At 42.9% G+C, this 25,213-nt stretch overlaps 1 protein-coding gene across 4 annotated transcripts; it reads left to right on the forward strand.

Annotated features, from left to right (window-relative positions):
- Window positions 1-9,700: 9,700 nt before the first annotated feature.
- LOC139408994 (nexilin (F actin binding protein)) lies at window positions 9,701-24,148 on the forward strand. Of its 4 annotated transcripts, XM_071153587.1 has the most exons (15): window positions 9,701-10,030; window positions 12,475-12,991; window positions 13,314-13,505; window positions 14,120-14,204; window positions 14,509-14,657; window positions 15,966-16,163; window positions 18,204-18,380; window positions 18,966-19,154; window positions 19,341-19,532; window positions 20,275-20,322; window positions 20,890-21,087; window positions 22,189-22,410; window positions 22,515-22,706; window positions 22,888-23,251; window positions 23,452-24,148. In XM_071153587.1, the coding sequence occupies exons 2-15, from the start codon at window positions 12,521-12,523 to the stop codon at window positions 23,463-23,465; spliced, it is 2,691 nt and encodes an 896-aa protein (XP_071009688.1). In that variant the 5' UTR covers window positions 9,701-10,030; window positions 12,475-12,520; the 3' UTR covers window positions 23,466-24,148. The 4 variants fall into 4 exon arrangements, with proteins under 4 accessions (XP_071009688.1, XP_071009690.1, XP_071009687.1 ...); XM_071153589.1 differs by lacking the exon at window positions 20,275-20,322; XM_071153586.1 differs by lacking the exon at window positions 23,452-24,148 and having other exon boundaries at window positions 22,888-23,372.
- The last annotated feature ends 1,065 nt before the right edge of the window (window positions 24,149-25,213 follow it).

Here is a 25,213-nt window from a genome sequence, read left to right on the forward strand (position 1 = left end):
TGAGCACGCACCCCTGAGGGGCCCCTGTGTTGAGGATCAGCGTGGCATATAATGTATTTTATTTCACCTTTATTTAACCAGGTAGGCCAGTTGAGAACAATTTCTCATTTACAACTGCGACCTGACCAAGATAAAGCAAAGCAGTGCATCAAAAACAACACATGGGATAGACATATGTACAGTCATTAATACAATATAAATATCTATATACAGTGTGTGCAAATGTTGTAAGATTAGGGAGGTAAGGCAATAAATAGGCCATAGTGGCAAAATACACTGCTCAAAAAAATAAAGGGAACACTTAAACAACACAATGTAACTCCAAGTCAATCACACTTCTGTGAAATCAAACTGTCCACTTAGGAAGCAACACTGATTGACAATAAATTTCACATGCTGTTGTGCAAATGGAATAGACAACAGGTGGAAATTATAGGCAATTAGCAAGACACCCCCAATAAAGGAGTGGTTCTGCAGGTGGGGACCACAGACCACTTCTCAGTTCCTATGCTTCCTGGCTGGTGTTTTGGTCACTTTTGAATGCTGGCAGTGCTTTCACTCTAGTGGTAGCATGAGACGGAGTCTACAACCCATACAAGTGAATCAGGTAGTGCAGCTCATCCAGGATGGCACATCAATGCGAGCTGTGGCAAGAAGGTTTGCTGTGTCTGTCAGCGTAGTGTCCAGAGCATGGAGGCACTACCAGGAGACAGGCCAGTACATCAGGAGACGTGGAGGAGGCCGTAGGAAGGAAATAACCCAGCAGCAGGACCGCTACCTCCACCTTTGTGTAAGGAGGAGCACTGCCAGAGCCCTGCAAAATGACCTCCAGCAGGCCACAAATGTGCATGTGTCTGCTCAAACGGTCAGAAACAGACTCCATGAGGGTGGTATGAGGGCCCGATGTCCACAGGTGGGGCTTGTGCTTACAGCCCAACACCGTGCAGGATGTTTGGCATTTGCCAGAGAACACCAAGATTGGCAAATTCGCCACTGGCGCCCTGTGCTCTTCACAGATGAAAGCAGGTTCTCACTGAGCACGTGACAGACGTGACAGAGTCTGGAGACGCCGTGGAGAACGTTCTGCTGCCTTCAACATCCTCCAGCATGACCGGTTTGGCAGTGGGTCAGTGATGGTTTGGGGTGGCATTTCTTTGGGGGGCTGCACAGCCAGAGGTAGCCTGACTGCCATTAGGTACCGAGATGAGATCCTCAGACCCCTTGTGAGACCATATGCTGGTGCGGTTGGCCCTGGGTTCCTCCTAATGCAAGACAATGCTAGACCTCATGTGGCTGGAGTGTGTCAGCAGTTCCTGCAAGAGGAAGGCATTGATGCTATGGACTGGCCCGCCCGTTCCCCAGACCTGAATCCAATTGAGCACATCTGGGACATCATGTCTCGCTCCATCCACCAACGCCACGTTGCACCACAGACTGTCCAGGAGTTGGCGGATGCTTTAGTCCAGGTCTGGGAGGAGATCCCTCAGGAGACCATCCGCCACCTCATCAGGAGCATGCCCAGGCGTTATAGGGAGGTCATACAGGCACGTGGAGGCCACACACACTAGTGAGCCTCATTTTGACTTGTTTTAAGGACATTACATCAAAGTTGGATCAGCCTGTAGTGTGGTTTTCCACTTTAATTTTGAGTGTGACTCCAAATCCAGACCTCCATGGGTTGATAAATTTGATTTCCATTGATAATTGTTGTGTGATTTTGTTGTCAGCACATTCAACTATGTAAAGAAAAAAGTATTTCATAAGAATATTTCATTCATTCAGATCTAGGATGTGTTATTTTAGTGTTCCCTTTATTTATATTTACATGCATTAACACTGGAGTGATAGATGTGCAGATGATGATGTGCAAGTAGAGATACTGGGGTGCAAAAGAGCAATAAAATAACAATATGGGGATGAGGAAGTTGGGTGGGCTATTTACAGATGGGCTGTATACAGGTGCAGTGATCGGTAAGCTGCTACGACAGCTCATGCTTGTAGTTAGTAAGGGAGATTTAAGTCTCCAGTTACCTACCCTTACCACCTGGGGGCGGCCCGTCAGGAAATCCAGGATCCAGTTGCAGACGGAGGTGTTTAGTCCCTGCGTCCTTAGCTTATTGATGAGCTTTGAGGGCACTATGGTGTTGAACGCTGAGCTGTAGTCAATGAATAGCATTCTCACGTATGTGCTCCTTTTGTCCAGGTGGGAAAGGGCAGTGTGGAGTGCAATAGAGATTGCATCATCTGTGGATCTGTTAGGGCGGTATGCAAATTGGAATGGATCTAGGGTTTCTGGGATAATGGTGTTGATGTGAGCTATGACCAACCTTTCAATGCACTTCATGGCTACAGACGTGAGTGCTACGGGTCGGTAGTCATTTAGGCATGTTACCTTAGTGTTCTTGGGCACAGGGACTATGGTGGTATGCTTAAAACATGTTGGTATCACAGACTCGGACAGGGAGAGGTTGAAAATGACAGTGAAGACACCTGCCAGTTGGTCAGCACATGCCCGGAGCACACATCCTAGTAATCCGTCAGCGCATGCTTGCAGTAAACGTCCTGGTAATCCATTTGGCCCTGCGGCCTTGTGAATGTTGACCTGTTTAAAGGTCTTACTCACATTAGCTGCAGAGAGCGGGATGACACAGTCGTCAGAACAGCTGGTGCTCTCATGCATGTTTCAGTGTTATTTTCCTCGAAGCGAGCATAGAAGTAGTTTAGCTCGTCTGGTAGGCTTGTGTCACTGGGCAGCTCTCGGCTGTGCTTCCTGCCACATCCAACGAGCGTCGGAGCCGGTGTAGTACGATTTGATCTTAGTTCTGTATTGACGCTTTGCCTGTTTGATGGTTCGGTTTGATGGTTCGTTGGAGGGCATAGCAGGATTTCTTATAAGCTTCTGGGTTAGAGTTTCTTGAAAGTGGCAGCTCTAGCCTTTAGCTCAGTGCGGATGTTGCCTGTAATCCATGGCTTCTGGTTAGGGTATGTATGTACAGTCACTGTGGGGACGATGTCATCGAAGCAACTTATTGATGAAGCCAATGACTGATGTGGTGTACTCCTCAATGCCATCGGAAGAATCCCGGAACATATTCCAGTCTGTGCTAGCAAAACAGTCATGTAGCTTAGCATCTGCTTCATCTGACCACTTTTTTATTGACCGAGTCACTGGTGCTTCCTGCTTTAATTTTTGCTTGTAAACAGGAAACAGGGGGATAGATTTATGAACAGATTTGCCAAATGGAGGGTGAGGGAGAGCTTTGTATGCGTCTCTGTGTGTGGAGTAAAAGTGGTCTAGAGTTTTTTTCCCTCTGGTTGCACATTTAACATGCTGATGGAAATTTGGTAAAACGGATTTAAGTTTCCCTGCATTAAAGTGCCCGGCCACTAGGAGCGCCGCTTCTGGATGAGTGTTTTCCTGTTTGCTTATTGCAGAATACAGCACATTAAGTGCGGTCTTACTGCCAGCATCGGTCTGTGGTGGTATGTAGAATGCTACGAAAAATACAGATGAATGCTCTCTAGGTAGATAGTGTGGTCTACAGATGATCATGAGATACTCTACCTCAGGTGAGCAAATCCTTGAGACTTCCTTAGATATCGTGCACCAGCGGTTGTTTAAAAATATACATAGTCAGCACCCCCTTGTCTTACCAGACGCTGCTGTTCTATCCTGCCGAGACAGCGTATAACCAGTTGTATGTTGATAATGTTGTCGTTCAGGCCCAATTCCGTGAAGCATAAGATATTACAGTTTGTAATATCCTGTTGGTAGTTTAATCTTCCTCGTAGGTTGTTGATTTATTTTCCAATGATTGCATGTTAGCTAGTAGAATGAAAGGTACAGTGCCTTGCAAAAGTATTCATCACCCTTTGCATTTTTGGGATTTTGTTGTATTACAATCTGTAATTTAAATGGATTTCATTTGGATTTCATATGATGGACATAAACAAAATAGTCCAAATTGGTGAAGTGAAATTTTAAAAATATCTTGTTTAAAAATAATAGAAAAAATAAAAACAGAAAAGTGGTGCGTGCATATGTATTCACCCCCTTTGCTATGAAGCCCCTAAATAAGATCTGGTGCAACCAATTACCTTCAGAAGTCTCATAATTACTGAAATAAAGTCCACCTGTGTGTAATCTGTCACATGATCTCAGTATAATATACACACCTGTTCTGAAAGGCCCCAGTCTGCAACACCACTAAGCAAAGGGCCCCACCAAGCAAGCGGCACCATGAAGACCAAGGAGCTCTCCTAACAGGTCAGGGACAAAGTTTTGGAGAAGTACAGATCAGGGTTGGGTTATAAAAATATATCTGAAACTTTGAACATCCCACGGAGCACCATTAATCTCTCTGGGATATGGCCAACATCCAGTGAAAATGCAGAGCGCCAAATTCAAATAAATTACTATAAAAATTTTACTTTCATGAAATCACACATGCAATACACCAAATTAAAGCTACACTTGTTGTGAATCCAGCCAACGTGTCAGATTTCAAAAAGGCTTTACGACAAAAGCACACCAAACGATTATGTTAGGTCAGTACATAGTCGCAGAAACCATTTTTCCAGCCAAAGAGAGGAGTCACAAAAAGCAGAAATAGAGATAAAATTAATCACTAACCTTTGATGATCTTCATCGGATGACACTCATAGGACTTCATGTTACACAATACATGTATGTTTCGTTCGATAAAGTTCATGTTTATATTCAAAAATCTCCGTTTACATTGGCGCGTTAGGTTCAGTAATGTTTTGCTTCCAAAACATCCAGTGATTTTGCAGAGAGCCACATCAATTTACAAAAATACTCATCATAAATGTTGATGAAAATACAAGTGTTATGCATGGAACTTTAGATAAACTTCTCCTTAATGAAACCGTTGTGTCAGATTTAAAAAAAGTTTTACCAAAAAAGCACACCATGCAATAATCTGAGTACAGCGCTCAGAGCCCAAACAAGCCATACAGATACCCCCCGTTGTGGAGTCAACAAAGTCAGAAATAGCATTGTAAATATTCACTTACCTTTGATGATCTTCATCAGAATGCACTCCCAGGAATCCCAGTTCCACAATAAATGTTTGATTTGTTTGATAAAGTCCATCATTTATGTCCAAATACCTCCTTTTTGTTTGCACGTTTAGTACACAATCCAAACTGACGACGCGCGGGCAGGTCCAGGCGAAGTTCAGTCAAAAAGTCATATTATAGTTCGTAGAAACATGTCAAACTAAGTATAGAATCAGTCTTTAGGATGTTTTTATCATAAATCGTCAATAATGTTCCAACCGGAGAATTCCTTTGTCTGTAGAATTGCAATGGAACGCAAGCTACCTATCACGTGAACGCACATGACCAGCTCATGCCACTCTGGCAGTCCTCTGACTCATTCAGCTCGCATTCCCCCATCCTTCACAGTAGAAGCATCAAACCAGGTCCTAAAGACTGTTGACATCTAGTGGAAGCCTTAGGAAGTGCAATATGACCCCATTTCCAATGTATCTTGGATAGACAAAGAGTTGAAAAACTACAAACCTCAGATTTTCCACTTCCTGGATGGATTGTTTCTCAGGTTTTTGCCTGCCATATGAGTTCTGCTATACTCATGGACATCATTCAAACAGCTTTAGAAACTTCAGAGTGTTTTCTATCCAAATCTACTAATTATATGCATAATCTAGCTTTAAGGACTGAGTAGCAGGCAGTTTACTCTGGGCACCTTTTTATCCAAGCTACTCAATACTGCCCCCCTGTCCCAAAGAAGTTAAATCCATTCTAAAGAAATTGAAAGAATATGGCATCACAACAAACCTGCCAAGAGAGGGCCGCCCACCAAAACTCACGGACCAGGCAAGGAGGGCATTAATCAGAGAGGCAACAAAGAGACCGAAGATAACCCGGAAGGAGCTGCAAAGCTCCACAGCGGAAATTGGAGTATCTGTCCATAGGACAACTTTAAGCCGTACACTCCACAGAGCTGGGCTTTACAGAAGAGTGGTCAGAAAAAAAGCCATTGCTTAAAGAAAAAAATAAGCAAACACGTTTGATGTTCGCCAAAAGGCATGTGGGATACTCCCCAAACATATGGAAGAAAGTACAAAAATGTTGCTTTTTGGCCATCAAGAAGAACACTATGTCTGGCACAAACCCAAAACCTTTCATCACCCCGAGAACACCATGCTGCCACCACCATGCTTCACTGTGGGGATCTTTTTCATTGGCAGGGTCTGGGAAACTGGTCAGAATTGAAAGAATGATGGATGGCGCTAAATACAGGGAAATTCTTGAGGGAAACCTGTTTCTGTCTTCCAGAGATGTGAGACTGGGACGGAGGTTCACCAGCAGAACAATGACCCTAAGCATACTGCTACAGCAACACTCGAGTGGTTTAAGGGGAAACATTTAAATGTCTTGGAATGGCCTAGTCAAAGCCCAGACCTCAATCCAATTGAGAATCTGTGGTATGACTTAAAGATTGCTGTACACCAGCTGAACCCATCCGACTTGAAGGAGCTGGAGCAGTTTTGCCTTGAAGAGGGGGCAAACATCCCAGTGGCTAGATGTTCCATGCTTATAGAAACATGCCCCAAGAGACTTGCAGCTGTAATTGCTGCAAAAGGTGTCTGTACAAAGTATTGACTTTGAGGGGGTGAATAGTTATGCACGCTCAAGTTTTGTGTGTTTTTGTGTTATTTCTTGTTTGTTTCACCCCAACAAATATTTTGTATCTTCAAAGTGGTAGGCATGTTGTGTAAATCAAATGATACAAACCCCCAAAAATCTATTTTAATTCCAGGTTGTAAGGCAACAAAATAGGAAAAATGCGAAGGTGCGTGAATACTTTCGCAAGCCACTGTAGTGGGGGTTTATTCGATCGCCTCTGAATTCTCAGAAGGCAGCCCGACCTCGTTTTCTCCGTCTTCTGTTCACGCAAATGACGGGGATTTGGGCCTGTTCCCGGGAAAGCAGAATGTCCTTCACATCGGGCTCGTCGGACTTGTTAAATGAAAAAAAAGCTTCTGCCAGTTCGTGGTGAGTAATTGCTGTTCTGATGTCCAGAAGTTATTTTCGGTCATAGGAGACTGTAGCAGCAACATCATGTACGGAATGAGTTCAAAAATAAGTTACAAACAACACAACAACAAAACAAAAAAAACACAATTGGTTAGTAGCACGTAAAACGTCAGCCATCTTCTCCGGCGCCATGATACATGATACATTCCTGTGCATGGCCAGTGTACTGCTTACAAACATGCTACTAATGCTTTCCAGCATAGTGAAGAAGAGGCCAGACTGGCCAGTGAGTCAGCAGCTGTGAGACTGCCATTAGTGAGACTGATAAAGAGCTGACAAATGTGTCTGAATCAGGGTTTCTATTACATCCTTCACCATGGTGAGCACCATAGGTTAAAATTGCTACAATATTCAGAATAGGTCAATAGGTTAGTTTCTTTAAAATCCCCCTAAAATGTTTAGAATTGCAAGAAATTTGCTTTCAAGAAAAAAATTCAAACTCTTCTCTTTCTCAATTTTCAAACAGAAATTAGGTATGCCTTTGGTCGTTCATCGATGTGTTGTTCTGGTCATGCACACCGTGACGAACGAAGCTAGTTCGTTAGCCACTTTAGCTAGCCAGTAACTCCTCCAGTACGCGTTGACGTCATTTCACAAGATTTGTTTTTGGACGGAAGCTGTAGAGATCGGTAAGAAATGACACTTCTGTAGCCAAATATGTTATTCATCAAAAAATAAATGTAAACATTAAATGACCTGGTATGATGGTGGATTGATCAGTTATACAGTTTAAAGCAGTTATTTTTGTGTTTTTGACCCAAGTCGACCTTTAAAGTAACTGTCCAGTGTTTCCAGATTTCAATGAAATATGACCTATAATTAATTCCAGTATGGGTGAAATAGTTTTCCTTTCAAAAAATTGTAGTTAAGTATGTTATAAAGCAGGTTTTCTGTGTTGGAATGGTGTGGGCTTACCCCAACAACAGAATGGTATACCGGTCGTAAAATATATTCATGACCGCTGATTGGCCAGCTCATCCTCCTCATCACATACACTGCTGCTACTGTTTACTATCTGTTACTTTATTCCTAGTTATATGTACATATCTACCTCAATTACCTTGTACCCCTGCACACTGACTCGGTACTGGTACCCCTTGCATATAACCAAGTTATCGTTACTCATTGTGTATCTATTATTACTTTTATCATTACGTGTTTTACTTTTCTATTATTTCTCTAAGTAAGCATTTCACTGTCAGTCCACACCTGTTGTTTACAAAGCATGTCACGAGAAAATGTGATTTGATTTGATCTGAATTGACATCCTCTATGAGGAAATAGCGAGCACTTTTTAAACAGTTGAGATTTGAGGTGGGGTTTTTGAAGTGTTTTTTTCCCCCCACTTATACTGTGTTTTCAAAATACCCTTCCATATCCCCCTCAAAACCCCTCAATAGAAGGCTAATAAGTCATGCCAAACTGTATAGGATGGCAGGAAATTGCAGGAAATCTCAAAAACAATTCCAAGGGAGGACCCACCGGGTACTGTTCCCCCCCCCCCCCCAATATCTACACCACCATTTTTCCCTTGGTGAACACTACTTTCTCATCATACTTCAGAGGCATCAGCCTACTATGAGGAGTAGTGGGGTTAGTAATATCATACAGAATGGTATAGCCTTTGGACAAATGCTTGACCCTAAATGACTGATGCTGTATATGGAATATGTGGGTTATTATATGGCAGAGTAAGACTGTAAACCTGTTATTGTATGGCATGGCCCTTGAGACACTGATATGTAGCCTAGGCAGCTAGTCGTCATTGCATAGCACAGTGACAGTGATATTTGGGTTATTGCTGGGCTGCAGTGGGAAAACAAAGGCAACCTGCTTTCACTCATACCAGATAATCCATCCTGCCTCTCAACACCAACAAGCAGATAGGTGCAGTGAAATGTGTTGTTTTCCAGGGTCAGACATAGTAGTATGGCAACCCTGGAGCAAATTAGGGATAAGTGACTTGTTCAAGCTTTTTTACTGTGTCAGCTCAGGTATTTGAACCAGCAACCTTTTGATTACTGGCCCAACACTCTAACCACCAAGCTGATTATGAATGTATTCCATATAAAAGTTAGGGATGAACAGTGGAACTTGGAATGCGTCCTGAGAAGTAGGCATACCCTATCATGAGTTTGAGCCGGTCTCTCATGTAAACACAATTTTTACATTTGACATAGGCCTAATGATGAGTTCAGTATTGTGCAAGTTTCACACATGTTTATGTCTCAACCACAAGAGGTTGGTGGCACCTTAATTGGGGAGGACTGGCTCCTGGTAATGGCTGGAGTGGGGTAGGTGGAATGGTATCAAATACAACAAACTCATCAGTTGATACCATTCCATTCGCTCCGTTCTAGGCATTATTATGAGCCGTCCTCCCCCCAGCAGCCTCCACTGGACATGTTCAAATAGCAAGCCTACCACACTGTCAGCATTTGTTTTTTTTAAGACAATCTGTATGTTCTGGTGGAAAAGGGTCAATCATAGGACTAGTAGTAGCCAAATTGCTGAAAGATAACATGCCAACAAAATAGTTTATTAAATGTAGCCTTCCTTAACTCACGCAATGTCGTTATAACGTCAGGGAATATACCATTTGACAAATACAAACACAGGCAGGGAGACTGGCTGAGAGAACTGCAGCTGTATCTGCATCAAGCGAACAGAAAGCACCATGCGTATTTGAGGCGACAGCTGAAGCTAGCGCTGGCGCGCGCGGAATGCGTTAGACGGCAAAAGTAGCGGTAGGCCTACTTTTATGGAAGCTGGTTACGGATATGTAACCTCACCCATTCGACTTTGAGTCGTCTGACAGTGAACAGGGCGCACACATCTCCGTGCTTTGACAAGTTGGGATTTGTCATCTTGCCATTACTTTTGTTTTAATCCACTATTTGTACAGAAAATTCCTATGATAAAGGAGGATATTACACTGAAACAGGTAAACGTTTTTTTTTCCTGCAAGACTTTAGTTGAAGATAATGTGTGTTATGTGGATGTTAAAATTCACCTGTTGGGGAGAGTTTCAAATTTGCCCCTCAATTGTTGATCTTTAAATTGAGATTTGTAATGTATATTTTTTTTAAGAATGCTAGGCAAACTATAATTTAGTCATAAAAAAAGGTGAAATATTGAAAGTTATAATGTTTCAGTTAGGCCTAGTTGACTTTGCTTTGTCATTCAGCTGTTGGGTATACATTTTTTCACACAAAAACATGTTTTGTTTAGCTGTAAAATAAAACATTCTGTTAGTTTGGTACTCTTACTTTTTAATGTCAGTCTAACATGACCAAACATCAAAGAAATCCAGACATGTTCTTTTAAAACACAGATTATTTTTTATTTGAACACACAGATTCTTCTAGCACATTGTCATGGTATTTAGTGGCAGCTGAGTATATCTGTTAGACCAAAATAGGACTTCACTTGCCAGGCCTAAATGTGTTGGTTAACTATGATATGGCAGTTCAAGTTATTCGAGGCAAATCCTTGAAAAGTACTCATGGGTGTAACTGTAATTCAATAGACTGTAGATCTTTTTTTTTTACGGTAATAACTTTTTATTCCTCTTGCCAATATGTTATACTCTAAATGATTAAATATGAGGTCATGATTGATAGGCTACTTAAGTTTATATACCATATGGAAGTGCTTCAACAATACTATAAATGTGCCTGGAATTATATTTCTCTAATGGTATTTGTGTTTCAGCAAAGGCTTGACAACTTCTTTGTAGAGAGATGGTGACTTGGGCTTTGTGTTTGGTCACTGCATCCCTATATTGCATCCTTTGGATTAGTGTCCATTTGTGATATAAAAAGAGACAATTTTGCGATAAAAAGGGTATCATTTAAACAATTTTTTTTTTTACATGAATTATCACCTTTATTATGATGCCTGGTTATCACAGCTGGATTGAAGAGGGCAGTGTATTCTGATGACCAAATCCACAGCTGTAACAGATGTACTGATCCCAGTCTAATAGTGCATTGGTTGAGATACATTTTTTTTTAGAAAGAAGCCTTGGGTTTTTCATATATTGTTAGAATCCAGTTAATTACCTGTTACTCTCAGACTGGGTGATCCATACCATCAACGTCACAGTAGTTGTCGTACTCACAATAGTTGATGTGATATGTGCCAACACAGCTGTCTATCAGGTGTGTAATGGGAAATCGATCTGAACTTGAACTCAAAGTCAAATTTGCAACAGGTGGTCCTTTTGACAAAAAGTTGTGCGTGTCGTACTCTGTTAAGTAGGCCCATATAATCAACATTTGGCCAACATTGGGTACATTTAGGCCTACCTTTCAAGCGTTCAATCCATCAATCAGTCAAATCAATGACATTGTATTTGTTGGCCTATCTTTTAAAAAATTCAAATCAAATTGTATTGGTCACATGCACATGTCTAGCGGTACTTTGCACTGCACTTTGTTCACTGCAACCCCCTGACTGTTTACGTCAGTATTATTACCAAGTGAATTGATGAGAACATTTTCAAAATGTATAGCCATGCCAGATGCCAAGCTTAGATTTCTAACACACGGATCAACAGTAACCTTTTTAGTGTCTGATGACTCTATGGCCCAAACATCTCTTGCTCATCCGATTGTCTGGGACTAAGTCTGTCCGTTTTGTCAAGGGTCTGTTGGGCGACATGCGGCTGCCGACCCTAGCTCTATCCCACCGCATATCACTCATCAGAAATAACCATGATCACATGGCCTGGACACACAAGTGGGCTATACTTAGCGTTCTGACCCTGCACTGGGGAGGAGGAGGGGGAGGAGGAGGAGCAACCCTTTCCTCCCCTAAACTGCAGCAGCCATGAGGTGCCTGCCTCCCCAAACAGACACTCGCAAGACTTCAGATGCTCAGCAATTGTGTTTATTTATAATGTGATATTGTGTAGGCAGGGTATTAATTAATCAATCTAATGTATTTTATAGAGCCCTTTTACAGTAGTTGTCACAAAGTGCTTTACAGTGTAATATGTAGGGTAGTAAAACAATGACAGATATTCAAAGTTACACACATTCTTGAAGTCCATATAGGCTAGTCATTTACCACACCGCATTTCAGAAAGGGCAATTTGTAATGTTTACCTGTAAAATGGTTGCCTATTCAATATAGTTTGTTCAGTCAGCTCAATCTGAAGTCCATCATTGGTAGATCTGTCAGACCATTACATCTTTGATGATGGTTGAGATGAATGAGACTACATTTAGTTAGCATTTTTTGGTTGAGTAAGTTTGAATATGAGAAAGAGGAGCTTAATAAAATTGTTAAAGCGATATGCACAATAAATAATAAAGTGATTATGTGAAGATTAATAGGTTGTTATATGTACGATACCGTAATGCTACCTTTCTTTTTTGACAGGTAACATTTGAAGAGGACCTTGTCAATTTGTCAGAGTGGCGCAGACATGACTGAGGTGGCACAGAATGTTGCGGATGTCGCATACGACATGACTGATGTGGCACACGGCCTGAACGATGTGGCACGCGACACGAGTGACGCGGCACCCGATGCGGATGAGAACGCGCATGGCGACGTCGCGACCGAGTGGCGCGGTCTCGGGGCACACAAAGAGGACGATGCCCCACCTGACAAGCATGACGAGGCACTTAGCGAGAATGAGGAAGAGGTTCACACCGAAGAGGACGAGGTTCACACAGAGCCTGAGGAGGACGAGGAAGATGAGGCACATGACATGAGTGAGGTGGAGCACAGGGAAAATGGCACGGCAAAGGACAAGCCGATGGAAAGGTCAAGATCGAGGAAGGACAAGAAGGATGAGGCACAAAATGGTGTGGCTCACGACATGGACAATGAAAAAGAGGAAGAAGAGAAAGACCAGTTACAGAACATATCTGAAGTGGCTCTGAAACAAGAGGTGAGGCACGGCCATATCTGTGAGTTTATCCTGTTGGAGTTGACGTATTAGCTTACTGAATAGTAAGGTTTACTTCTGGACATGTTCAATATGAAATATAGTCGGTTGTCGAGACAATTCCTGATGTTACATCAGGGAGTGTGCCTGTAGATCTCTCATAAGGTTTCTGCAGCGTTCAACTGAATGGCACTATTCAAAACGTGTTTGAGTTCTGAGACTCTCAGCCCTATGGATCTCACTCCTATGAATCTTTCCCTTAGCACACTCCCAATCCTTTACAAAAGAATGTTACATTGACACGTGTATCTTCATCTTTCTCCAGAGACTCCTGCGCTTCAAAAAGCCAGTGGCCAGGAGCTACGTGCCTCAGATTGGTAAGGCTGACGTGAAGAACAAGTTTGAGGCCATGCAGAAGGCCAGGGAGGAGCGCAACAGTAGGAGGAGCCAGGAGGAGCACCAGAAGAGGAAGGAGCAGTATGTCAAGGAGAGGGAATACAACCGCAGGAAGCAACAGGTCGGAGGTCAAACAAGACAGAGATAACCCCAACTAACTGTGACCTGCATGGTATGGAGCACTAGCCTCAACAACCACAGTGTGGGTGTACTGGAGAACATCATCACATCACTTTGTGCAGAGAAATTACACATTTTTTATTTAATTGAAGTACCTTATAATTGTGTTTGGGTTGTGCTTTTATCCATCTAGGGTGATTATTCTAAAAAAAAATTTACTGATAATTACTGATAACATACTAAATCAACTGTGCATTTTATGCATGTTGTCCTTTATCACAAGCTGTATCACAGGTTGCAGCGTGGTAAAACAAACAGTGACCGATACGAGGGATTAACACATTGATACTCAGGAGGGGGGGGGGGGGGAGAGAAAACGCCCTGTACTATTGTAGTCAACTCTCCGAGACGGGATGCCTTCATGCTGATCTCCCCCCATGTCACAACCACATGATCCAATCAGAGGCCCCCCTGCAGGTCACATGCATGTGCAATTACACAGGATTAGGGGCTTGAGAACTTGCTGGGACCAGCATGGCTCCTGAGCGTGCAAAGCAGATGATCCCAGATAAACTGGTAACCTCTCAGCAAAGCTCTCCCTCTGATCCACCACAGATAAAAGAACTACTTGCCTCCAGTGATGAGGAGGAGGAGGTGAAGCCAGCCAAGGTAGAGAAATCCTACGTCCCCAAGATCACAGGTAGGAAATGGGGGTGTTGTTGAGGGTGTAGATAAGGGCAGGTGGGCTGTGGGAGAGGACTGAGGAAGAGGGCTCTGTTCTAATTCTCATCTCAACCCATGGGGCAAATTCATTTGGCAACAAACTGAAAGGATACGGACTGAAACAGGGAGGGACTACCTGGACTCATCCAATAAGGAGCGCTCATTTTCAATTCCAGCTGCAAAACGTTTTAAAACGTTGCATGCCTAACGGACACAACCCTGTTGTTTGTGCTGTGGCCTCATCTTCACCATCATCTACGTGTGGGTTCTACACTCTACAGGTAGCGTGAAGGGGAAGTTTGCCGAGATGGAGAAGCAGAGACAGGAGGAGGAGAGGAAGAGGATGGAGGAGGAGAGGAAGAAGCGCGCCACCCAGGACATCATGGAGAAAGCAAAGATGCAGAAGGAGCTGGCCAAGAAAGCCGCAGAGGTAAACATACGGGATTACTTCCAGGTATACTGTAGTGTATGTAGCCTATAGAGGAAGTGGGACAGTGTGGCTGGATTGCTCAGTCGCTGCCTCTACTGAGGGACGGGCCTCCATCGATGTGTAATCAGTCAGGTAATCCTCAGCTGCCACCCAGATGAGTTATTTTAAGTGCCATTTGAAAGGCTAACAGTTGGTGCAGGTTGGAGGGAAATCCTGCAGTGGAGTCCAGTGGGGCTGCAAGCCACAGCAGCACTGAGAACACACATTCAGGTCATATGCTATGAATTTTGGGTGTATCTGTCAAGTTGAACAAGGTTTTCCTCACTTGTCATCGCGTAGTGGCTTTAGTATCCTTAGAATGGATCACAAACTAAATTGCTGCTTTCGAAAGGCATTCAGCGCTAGTTGCAATGCTGTAGCTATAACCATGCCAAACTGGACCGAAGCCAGTTCTCCAAATGTATGTTGACCTAGATACAATAAGGTGGTAGATTTCAGTAAGTGACAACACACACTAGGAAGTACAAGTAAGCATTATGCCTTATGCTTGTATTCAGTGCTCACTGTACACACGTTGTTGATCTTCGTTCTACTCCAATGATCTATTTGTTTCTTGAACATGGTGAAAGCTATATGGACTTCAATCTTCATTGTCTCCTTTCACTGCAACCTACTGCATGTACCTTTACTGTATAGTAGTGAGACAAAACTTGGGGAAGTCTTTATTGAGGGTGGGCGGTAGCTTTAACCTGAGCCAGTACTGACCGAGTGAGCTATAAACAATTGGGCCACCGTGCTTACAAGTTCTGCTGCTGCTTGAGCCACATACACTGTCAGGTGTAGACAACATGTGACTGGCAACTGTTTCCCACACCACTGACTAAATTAGCCCCTGTTTCCCCCCCACCCCTCCTATTTTAGGGCTGACATTCACAGACTGACCCATTGAAAATGGTGGCCATTAGGCCGAAAGAATGTTCTCTTTTATGGGCTGTTAGCTTCTCTCTCTCTCTCTCTCTCTCTCTCTCTCTCTCTCTCTCTCTCTCTCTCTCTCTGTGCGTGTGTTTAGTTAGTGGGGATTTTTCTCTCTATTTTGACATGACATAGGCAGGTATCAACTAGTAATTTCATAATGTATAACATAGCTTTAGTCCTTTACTTGGTTATACACAACCACTTTAGCACTTGTCAAGTTCACAGACCAGGAAATGGTTTCCCCCTTTGGGAATCAATAAAGTACTGTCTTATCATATCTTATCTCATGTTAAATGTAATTTCCTTTTCTCACAATGGCTCCACTTATGTCAGGAGGGAGATGACAGCATCCTGGTCTGTGTGGTGCCATCGAAGCCGTCGCGACCTCCAGGCAGGATCAAGATGAACTTTGAGGACCTGGAGAAGAACCGTGAGGAAGAGCTGAAGAAGAGGACTGAGGAGGAGAAGAAGAAGCGCTACGACGAGAACAAGCAGTCCTTCCGCGAGGCCAAGCGGCGCTCGGTTGTACAGGTGAGCTGAGGAGGACCTTTCCAATAGGCTTTGGCAGGACTGGCAGCGTAGCTGTTTTAGGAGGAAATCTTGGAAAATCTAATATTTCAAGAAAGCCATTATATCCATGTGTCTGTGTCAATGCTTCAATACAATACTTCGTGGGAATATGGTGGTCTAGGTGTAGATTGTTTATGTCAGCCCACAGGACAAAGAAAGAGCTTAAGTGTTTCAAGGAAAATCTTTAATGAAATCTATTATGTCTGTGTCAATACCTTGTGGTAAAATGGGGGTCTAAGTGTAGATTGTTTATATCAAAGCAGGATGAGGAGCAGCCCACAGAGAAGTAGTTTCGGTAGGACAAAGGAACAGCTTAGAGTGGCTTGCGAAAGTATTCACCCCCTTGGCATTTTTCCTATTTTATTGCCTTACAACCTGGTATTAAAATAGATTTTTGGGGGGTTTGTATCATTTGATTTACACAACATGCCTACCACTTTGAAGATACAAAATATGTTTTATTGTGAAACAAACAAGAAATAACACAAAAAAAACTGAAAAATTGAGCGTCTGTAACTTTTCACCCCCCCAAGGTCAATACTTTGTAGTGCCACCTTTTGCAGCAATTACAGGTGCAAGTCTCTTGGGGCATGTCTCTATAATCTTGGCACATCTAGCCACTGGGATTTTTGCCCATTCTTCTCCAGCTCCTTCAAGTTGTATGGGTTCCGCTGGTGTACAGTCATCTTTAAGTCATACTACAGATTCTCAATTGGATTGAGGTCTGGGCTTTGACTAGGCCATTCCAAGACATTTAAATGTTTCCCCTTAAAACACTCGAGTGTTGCTGTAGCAGTATGCTTCGGGTCATTGTCCTGCTGGAAGGTGAACCTCCGTCCCAGTCTCAAATCTCTGGAAGACTGAAACAGGTTTCCCTCAAGAATTTCCCTGTATTTAGCGCCATCCAACATTCCTTCAATTCTGACCAGTTACCCAGTCCCTGCCGATGAAAAACATCCTCACAGCATGATGCTGCCACCACCATGCTTCACTGTGGGGATGGCGTTCTCGGGGTGATGAGAGGTGTTGGGTTTGTGCCAGACATAGTGTTTACCTTGATGACCAAAAGCTCAATTGCAGACCGGAGTTCCTTCTTCCATATGTTTGGGGAGTCTCCCACATGCCTTTTGGCAAACACCAAACGCGTTTTCTTATTTTTTTCTTTAAACAATGGCTCTTTCTGACCACTCTTCCGTAAAGCCCAGCTCTGTGGAGTGTACGGCTTAAAATGGTCCTATGGACAGATACTCCAATCTCCGCTGTGGAGCTTTGCAGCTCCTTCAGGGTTATCTTTGGTCTCTTTGTTGCCTCTCTGATTAATGCCCTCCTTGACTGGTCCATGAGTTTTGGTGGGTTGCCCTCTCTTGGCAGGTTTGTTGTGGAGCCATATTATTTCAATTGTTTAATAGTGTATTTAATGGTGCTCTGTGGGATGTTCAAAGTTTCCAATATTTTTTTATAACCCAACCCTGATCTGTACTTCTCCACAACTTTGTCCCTGACCTGTTAGGAGAGCTCCTTGGTCTTCATGGTGCCCCTTGCTTAGTGGTGTTGCAGACTCTGGGGCCTTTCAGAACAGATGTATATATACACTGAGATCATGTGACAGATCACTTATATTGCACACAGGTGGATTTTATTCAACTAATTATGTGACTTCTGAAGGTAATTGGTTGCGCCAGATCTTATTTAGGGGCTTCATAGCAAAGGGGTGAATACATATGCACGCACCACTTTTCTGTTTGTAATTTTTTTCATTTCACTTCACCAATTTGACCTTTTGTGCATGTCCATTAAATGGAATCCCAATAAAAATCCATTTAAGTTACAGGTTGTAATGCAACAAAATAGGAAAAACGCCAAGGGGGATGAATACTTTTGCAAGGCACTGTAGGTGTTTCTAGGAAACTAGGAAAATCTCATCTTTCATGACAGCCGTTCTGTGTCACTACTTCATGTGGATATGGTGGTCTCTAAGGTAGACTGTCTTGGTCAACGCAGGATGAGGATGAGGAGCAACCCACGGAGAAGGAACAGGTGACTCCTGGGAAGCTGAAGATGACGTTTGAGGAGGCGGAGAAGGAGAGGCAGGAAAGGCTGAGGAAGCAGGCTGAGAGGGAAGCTAAACGACGTCTGCAAGAGGAGAAGAAAGCCTTCGAAGTGGCCAAGCTGGAAATGGTGACAGATCTTATGAAACATTATTAGCTCATTCCTTATTAGCATATTACGTTTCAATGGCCTGTACTTTCCTTGTGATAGCTGAGATATTTCCGACTTGCTAGATACTGTAAACTGGGTAAATTATCAGCGTGGCCATTCTGTACCAACCCTGCATATCCCCTTCATACATCCTGCATATCTTTTCTCTTGTGCTTTTGAAGTGTCAAGTTGACTTGTGGCATCTTTAGGTCTTGATAAGACTTTTAAAGAAGCAATCTCAATCTGTCAGAGCTTGTATGTTGGTGTGTATAATGTAGTTATAAAGGTGAACATAATCTCGTAAACATGGGATGAGGCCTAAAACAATCCATCTTTTCTGAACAAGAAAACCCCCTGGAAAAAAAACCTGTATTAAACAGTCAGTGCATTCTTAACAGTAGCATTTACTTAGCACTACGTACAATCAAGCTTCGATAAGGTGCTTTGAGGCTCTTCCCGGATTGAACCTGCGCTGTTGTTGTTGTTAGCGCTGCGTTCTAACCAACTGAGCTATACTTCCCAGCCTTGTGCCTTGTGTGATTTTGGAAGTTGATGTGTTTGCAGGGCGACGATCAGGAGGACTCACAAGGAGCTCAGGGCGAGAGAGAGGTGATCCAGCCTGGTAAACTAAGGCTGAGCTTCGAGGAGCTTGAGAAACAGAGGGTAGAGAATGAGCGCAAGGCAGCAGAGGCAGAGTACAAGAGACGAATGGAAGAGGAGAGGAGGGCTTTCGCCGAGGCCAGGAAAAGCATGGTCAGTGAGAGTAATATCATGGTCACTACACCTGGTCCCCAGATCTGTTTGTGCTGTCTTGCCATCTCCTATGGTCATTGCCATGTCATTGGTCATTGTGTTTAGAGTTCCTTTTTCATACTGATCCCACCCAGAGATGTCAGACAGTTTAGTTTGAGCTCTTTCATTGTTGTCCTCCTTCTCCAGATAGTGGATGATGACGATGAGGTGTTCCTGGCCATGCTGAACCTGGAGGGCAGCAAGCCAGGGAAGCTGTGCATCAGCTTCGAGGACAAGGAGCGTCAGAGGAGAGAGGCGGAGGAGAAGAAAGCAGAGGAGGAGGCCAAGAGGAGACTGGAGGAGGAGAAGAGGCTCTTTGCAGAGGCCCGCAAGAATATGGTAGGACTGGGTAACATACCCATAAAGATCCTACAATTCACTAGTGGAATTTGGTATCTTAGCATCATGATAAAAAAATCTGCCATCTTGCCAGGAATTTTTTTTGATTTTTAGAAACATTTGTGAATCATAGGATCTCTATGAACACACCTCTGCAGGCAGCACCAGCATGTTGCTTATGAAGCCCTGCGCTAACATGTAGGTTATAGTAGGCTACGTTCAGAAGGAGCATGTGACAAGATTACATTTGTTTTGATTAATAATTTATTCCTGTTTTTTCATCATGATTAGAGCCACAGCGAGTTACTTTTTGTAACTTGTTTTGCGTGTGTATGTCACAGATGAATACCTTCAGTCTCTCACGCTGTGCGCTATTTTGAACTCGGCTTGATCCAGATGTGTCATCTGAGCTCATATCCAATGTAATGCTCACACTTTAAACAAACTGCAAATGACATTTGCTTATAAATGATTTGTGTAGGCCTTACGAAGGCTTTTTTATGTCTCAATGGTTCTTATAGTTCATTTAAAGTTATAGTCTGTTTAAAGTGGGACCAATGTTGCTATAATCTACTGAAAACTAACCCCAATATTAACATTTGAGGAAGTCTATATTTAATATAAGAACTCAATCTCTAATTGGTCTATAATAGGACATGGATTAATCCTACATGATGATGTAAAGTTACTGAAACACTACACTTGCAATTGCTGTTCCTACTTTCAAATTATCTTCTTAAAGAGCCCCCTGGATCGGGAAAAATCTAAGACTTCATATCAAGATGGAGAAGTAAGATATTTTCACTTTCAAATGACAATTGTACTTGTACACTGACTAAGAAGAAATAACACAGTGTTTCCCATGAACTGCTAATACTGTAAGTTCTTATTGTAAGTCAAAGGTCATATGCATGGATGTGAATGGTCTGTTTGAATGGGATATTCAGTAGGCATACTAACACTGCTGGCTTCCTTTAAAAGTGGCTCCCCATCAGTGTGTAATAGTGTGTCCTGGTTACTTGGATTGATTCTACAATGATGTTGAAAGACTTACTAGAACGAGATTAAAAATCTTCATCTCATTCTAGGGCTTTTTACAGTATCTGGTGAGAAGATCAATGTGATTTGGTTCTCTTAGCTTTGCTGTTCAATGTGACTATGTTGCTTAGCTTTGCTTTTCATTGGGTGCTTCACTGTTTGTGAATCATTCTGGGAGTGTTAAACCGGTGGATTAAATTGCTATTGGAAGCTGATATGATGATTGATTTGTGATTAAAGATTATTTGTGCTGTTTGATTCTGATTGGTTTATAGTGAAATGTCAAATGACACCATGCTCTGTGTTTGTATTCCGCCAGGTGCTAGATGAGGAAGAGGAAGGGATGTTCAAGAGCGAGTCCCAGGAAGCATTGCACCCTGGGAAACTAGAGATGAACTTCGAGGAGCTGCTGAAGCAGAAGGAGGAAGCCGATAGGAAGCGCAAGGTGGAGGCGCGCAAAAAGAAAATGGAGCAGGAGAAACTGGAGTTTGAGCAGCTCAGACAAGAGATGGGAGAGGTCAGTCATCAACATGGTATCCGTCTCACAATGCTGTTAACTAAAACCCACATGGGAAGTCTCATGGATATTGGCATGGAACTACCAACTGCAGAGATTGATGACAAGACGAGGAGAACCAGGCGTCTCAGAGTAGGAGTGCTGATTTATGATCAGTTTTGCCTTTTAGATCACAATCCCAAGATTACATGGACAGGTGGGACCTGATCCTAGATCAGCCCTCCTACTATGAGACGCTTGATACATACGGCTCCAGTTTAAACCATGAGACCTACAGTGAGCTCCAAAAGCATTGAGACAGTGGCAATTGTTTTGTTGTTTTGGCTCTGTACTCCAGCACTTTGGATTTGAAATGATAAAATCAGGTTAAAGTGCAGACTGTTTAATTTGAGGGTATTCTCATCCATACCGGGAGAACTGTTTAGAAAGTACAGCACTTTTTGTACGCAGTCCCCCAATATTAGGGACCAAAACAATTTGGACAAATTCACTTATATGCGTATTAAAGTAGTCAAAAGTAGAGTATTTGGTGCCATATTCCTAGCAGCAATGATTACCACAAGCTTGTGACTTTCCGTAATCATGGTAGAATTGACAATAATGTATAAGTGTTTAGAAACATATTCTATGCTTATTAACAATAAAAGTTTAATAAACTCCAAAATGACACAATACATTATTGACCATTATCATTTCAATTGGGCACAAAATAATCTGAAATACAATCTAAACAAACAGCAAATGAATCCAACAAGTTTGTAGAGTCACAAGCTTAATGTCATCATTGTGCGCTAGGAATATGGGACCAAGTACTAAAGTTTTGACTACTTTAATACACATATTTGCTGAATATTTTTTTTTTTTTTACAGTGCTGTAATTTGTAAATGGTTCAACCGATACAGATGAAAATACCCTCAAATTAAAGACAGCCTGCACTAACCTCGTAGTCAATTGTACCATTTCAAATCCAAAGTGCTGGACTACAGAGCCAATACAACAACAAAAAGATGTCACTGTCCCAATACTTTTGGAGCTCACTGTATGCTTCGATTGTGATCGTATCCTCATCACTCATCAGTTCAATGTGCTTCTTTCCAAAGGATGAAGTGAATGAGAGCTCTGATACAGTGAGTAAGGAGTATGAGGAGCTGAAGAAACTCAAGAGGACCGGCTCCATCCAGGCCAAGAACCTCAAGTCCAAGTTTGAGAAAATCAAGCAGTTGAAAGACGAGGAGATCCAGAAAACGATTGAGGACGTGAGAGCAAAGAGAAAGGCCGTAGACGAGGAAATCAAAGAGAGGGAAGAAGAGCGGGTCCAGGAGGTATATATTTGAGCATGGTCCTTCAGAATCGATTAGGAACGCCAACGTGTTGGTCTGTATCATGTTCTTCTGAAATCACTTACTGTGAGGGCTGTTTTTTTCAGGAGGATGATGAAGGCAAAAAGGACACAGAGAAGGGGGCTGAGGAGGCTCCGTTCAGACAGAAGGTGGACATGCGCGCACGGTTCGAACAAATGGCCAAAGCCAGAGAGGGGGAGGAGAGGAAAAGGGTGGAGGAACAGAAGCTGCAGAGGATGCAGTTCGAGCAGCAAGAGATTGACGCCGCTCTCCAAAAAGTAAATCCCTCTTTCATCGGGTTCAATCATCGGGTTTCTCGTTGTTAAACTGTGGGCATCCTTGACACGCATGACATTCTAAAAACGCATGACAGCTCAGTTCAGCCCGAAGTGGTAATGTGAGAGGGGGGAGGGGTTCCACAAATCTAAAATGTGATATCACGTGTCATGTCTTTGGCAGAAAAGGGAAGATGAGGAGGAGGAAGAGGGAAGCATCATCAATGGCTCGGCAGCCTATGAGGATGAGGAGGACCACGCCAGGTCGGGGGCTCCGTGGTTTAAGAAGCCCCTGAAGAACCAATCGGTGGTGGATGCCGAGCCAGTGCGGTTCACGGTGAAGATCACCGGGGAGCCCAAGCCGGAGGTGACCTGGTGGTTTGAGGGGAATATGCTCCAGGACTGTGAGGACTATCAGTACATAGAGAGAGGGGAGACATTCTGCCTCTACCTGCCAGAGACCTTCCCAGAGGACGAGGGAGAGTACATGTGCAAAGCTGTCAACAGCAGAGGCACCGCTGCCAGCACCTGTATCCTAACGATAGAAAGTAAGCAATCGTCCGTCTGACTGCCACTGCATGCCTGCATGATACCACTTCCTGTTTTGGTTTTCTGATCTTCCTATGATTGGATGGGATCGCATGCTCCTCTTTCTATGATTGGATGGGATCGCATGTTCCTCTTCCTCATTGGCTTGGTTCAGCTGGTTCATCTATGGGTAACACCTCCCTTTTCTGCTCTCTTCCAGCTGAGGACTACTGATGCTTTCCTTTTTCTGGAACTTTCCCTGTCTCTCTCACTCTTTTTGTATAACGTAATATCTCATGTTAGAGCCAAAAAGAGGAGGAAACAGCAGTATGCTAGCCATTCCTTCTAGGGATACACACAAAATGAAAAGTGCAAGATCATGTTGTTTACGTATTGCTCATCATTCATCCCTTTCATTATTATGTTTAGGATGAAATCTGTGCCAAATCACATATTGGTCCCATGAGTGATTGCTGCCATGAATGACGTTCAGATTGATTTTGTGATCATACCATAGATCACAACGCCTGTGCATCTGAGAAAATGTCCCTTCAAAGGTCAAATTTCATAAAGTTTCATTTGAGAATATGGTGCAACCCAATTTAAAGCCTTTTGATATCCCTGTGAAATAGATACAAGAGTATGCACAATCTAACTGAAACATTGGTTACTAATAAAAATATCTATTTAGGATTTTTGTTTCTTTTCTTTTTTAATATTTTGTTCATCTAAAAGGTACACAAAAGATTTTTCATATCCCAAAAGTTTTTTTCTTCATGTTAAGCTAAAATACAACTCTACATGATATGCATTATATAGTTGTATGGTTTGAAATATAATGACACAATTGGTTTTATGCTAGCCTAAATATTTGTGATACATTTATTTAAAGTTTTAATAAAATTTGCTAAATACCAGTCTCTGTGCAACTGTTGTATCATTTATTTTAACATGAATTACAGTAATGTAAATGCGTGGATGGAGGGATGAATGAATGGATGGATGGATGGATGGAGGGAGGGAGGGAGGGAGGGAGGGAGGGAGGGAGGGAGGGAGGGAGGAAGGGAGGGAGGGAGGGAGGGAGGGAGGAAGGGAGGGAGGGAGGGAGGGAGGGAGGGAGGGAGGGAGGGAGGGAGGGAGGGAGGGAGGGAGGGAGGGATGGAGGGATGGATGGATGGAGAGTTTCTACTTATTCCATTTGATTCTATTCTATTCTAGGGCATTTGTAGTTTATTACAATGTTGTAAGACATATACTATTTTCAGTTGCACCTTTATCAAGGTGCATAGATATTGATGTACATTGATCAAAAGTTACGTAAGTATGATATATATATATAAAAAATATACACTACCGTTCAAAAGTTTGGGGTCACTTAGAAATGTCCTTGTTTTTGAAACAATAGTTTGAGAAAGAGACGCCTCACAAGTCCTCTACTAGCAGCTTCATTTAAATAGTACCAGCAAAACACCCGACTCAACGTCAAGATGAGGCGACGTCAGGCGACTCCGGGATGCTGGCTTTCTAAGCAAAGTTCCTCTGTCCAGTGTCTGTGTTCTTTTGCCCATCTTAATCTTTTCTTTTTATTGGCCAGTCTGAGATAAGGCTTTTTCTTTGCAACTCTGCCTAGAAGGCCAGCATCCCAGAGTCGTCGCTTCACTGCTGACGTTGAGACTGGTGTTTTGCGGGTACTATTTAACAAATCTGCCAGTTGAGGACTTGTGAAGGGTCTGTTTCTCAAACTAGACACCGGGGCCTCCCACTCCTCTTTCTATTCAGGTTAGAGCCAGTTTACGCTGTTCTGTGAAGGGAGTAGTACACACGAGATCTTCAGTTTCTTGTCAATTTCTAGCATGGAATAGCCTTCATTTCTCAGAACAAGAATAGACTGACAAGTTTCAGAAGAAATGTATTTGTTTCTGGCCATTTTGAGCCTGTAATCGAACCCACAAATGCTGATGCTCCAGATAATCAACTAGTCT

This window comes from Oncorhynchus clarkii, chromosome 5, assembly GCF_045791955.1.
Source record: "Oncorhynchus clarkii lewisi isolate Uvic-CL-2024 chromosome 5, UVic_Ocla_1.0, whole genome shotgun sequence".
NCBI classification, from domain to species: Eukaryota; Metazoa; Chordata; class Actinopteri; order Salmoniformes; family Salmonidae; genus Oncorhynchus; species Oncorhynchus clarkii.

Coding starts and splice junctions, on each gene's coding strand:
- LOC139408994 (XM_071153586.1), top strand. CDS start 12,521: ATGACTGAGGTGGCACAGAATGTTGCGGATGTCGCATACGACATGACT. Junction 16,164..18,203: donor AGCGGCGCTCGGTTGTACAG/GTGAGCTGAGGA, acceptor TGGTCAACGCAG/GATGAGGATGAGGAGCAACC. Junction 19,155..19,340: donor CCGAGGCCAGGAAAAGCATG/GTCAGTGAGAGT, acceptor CTCCTTCTCCAG/ATAGTGGATGATGACGATGA.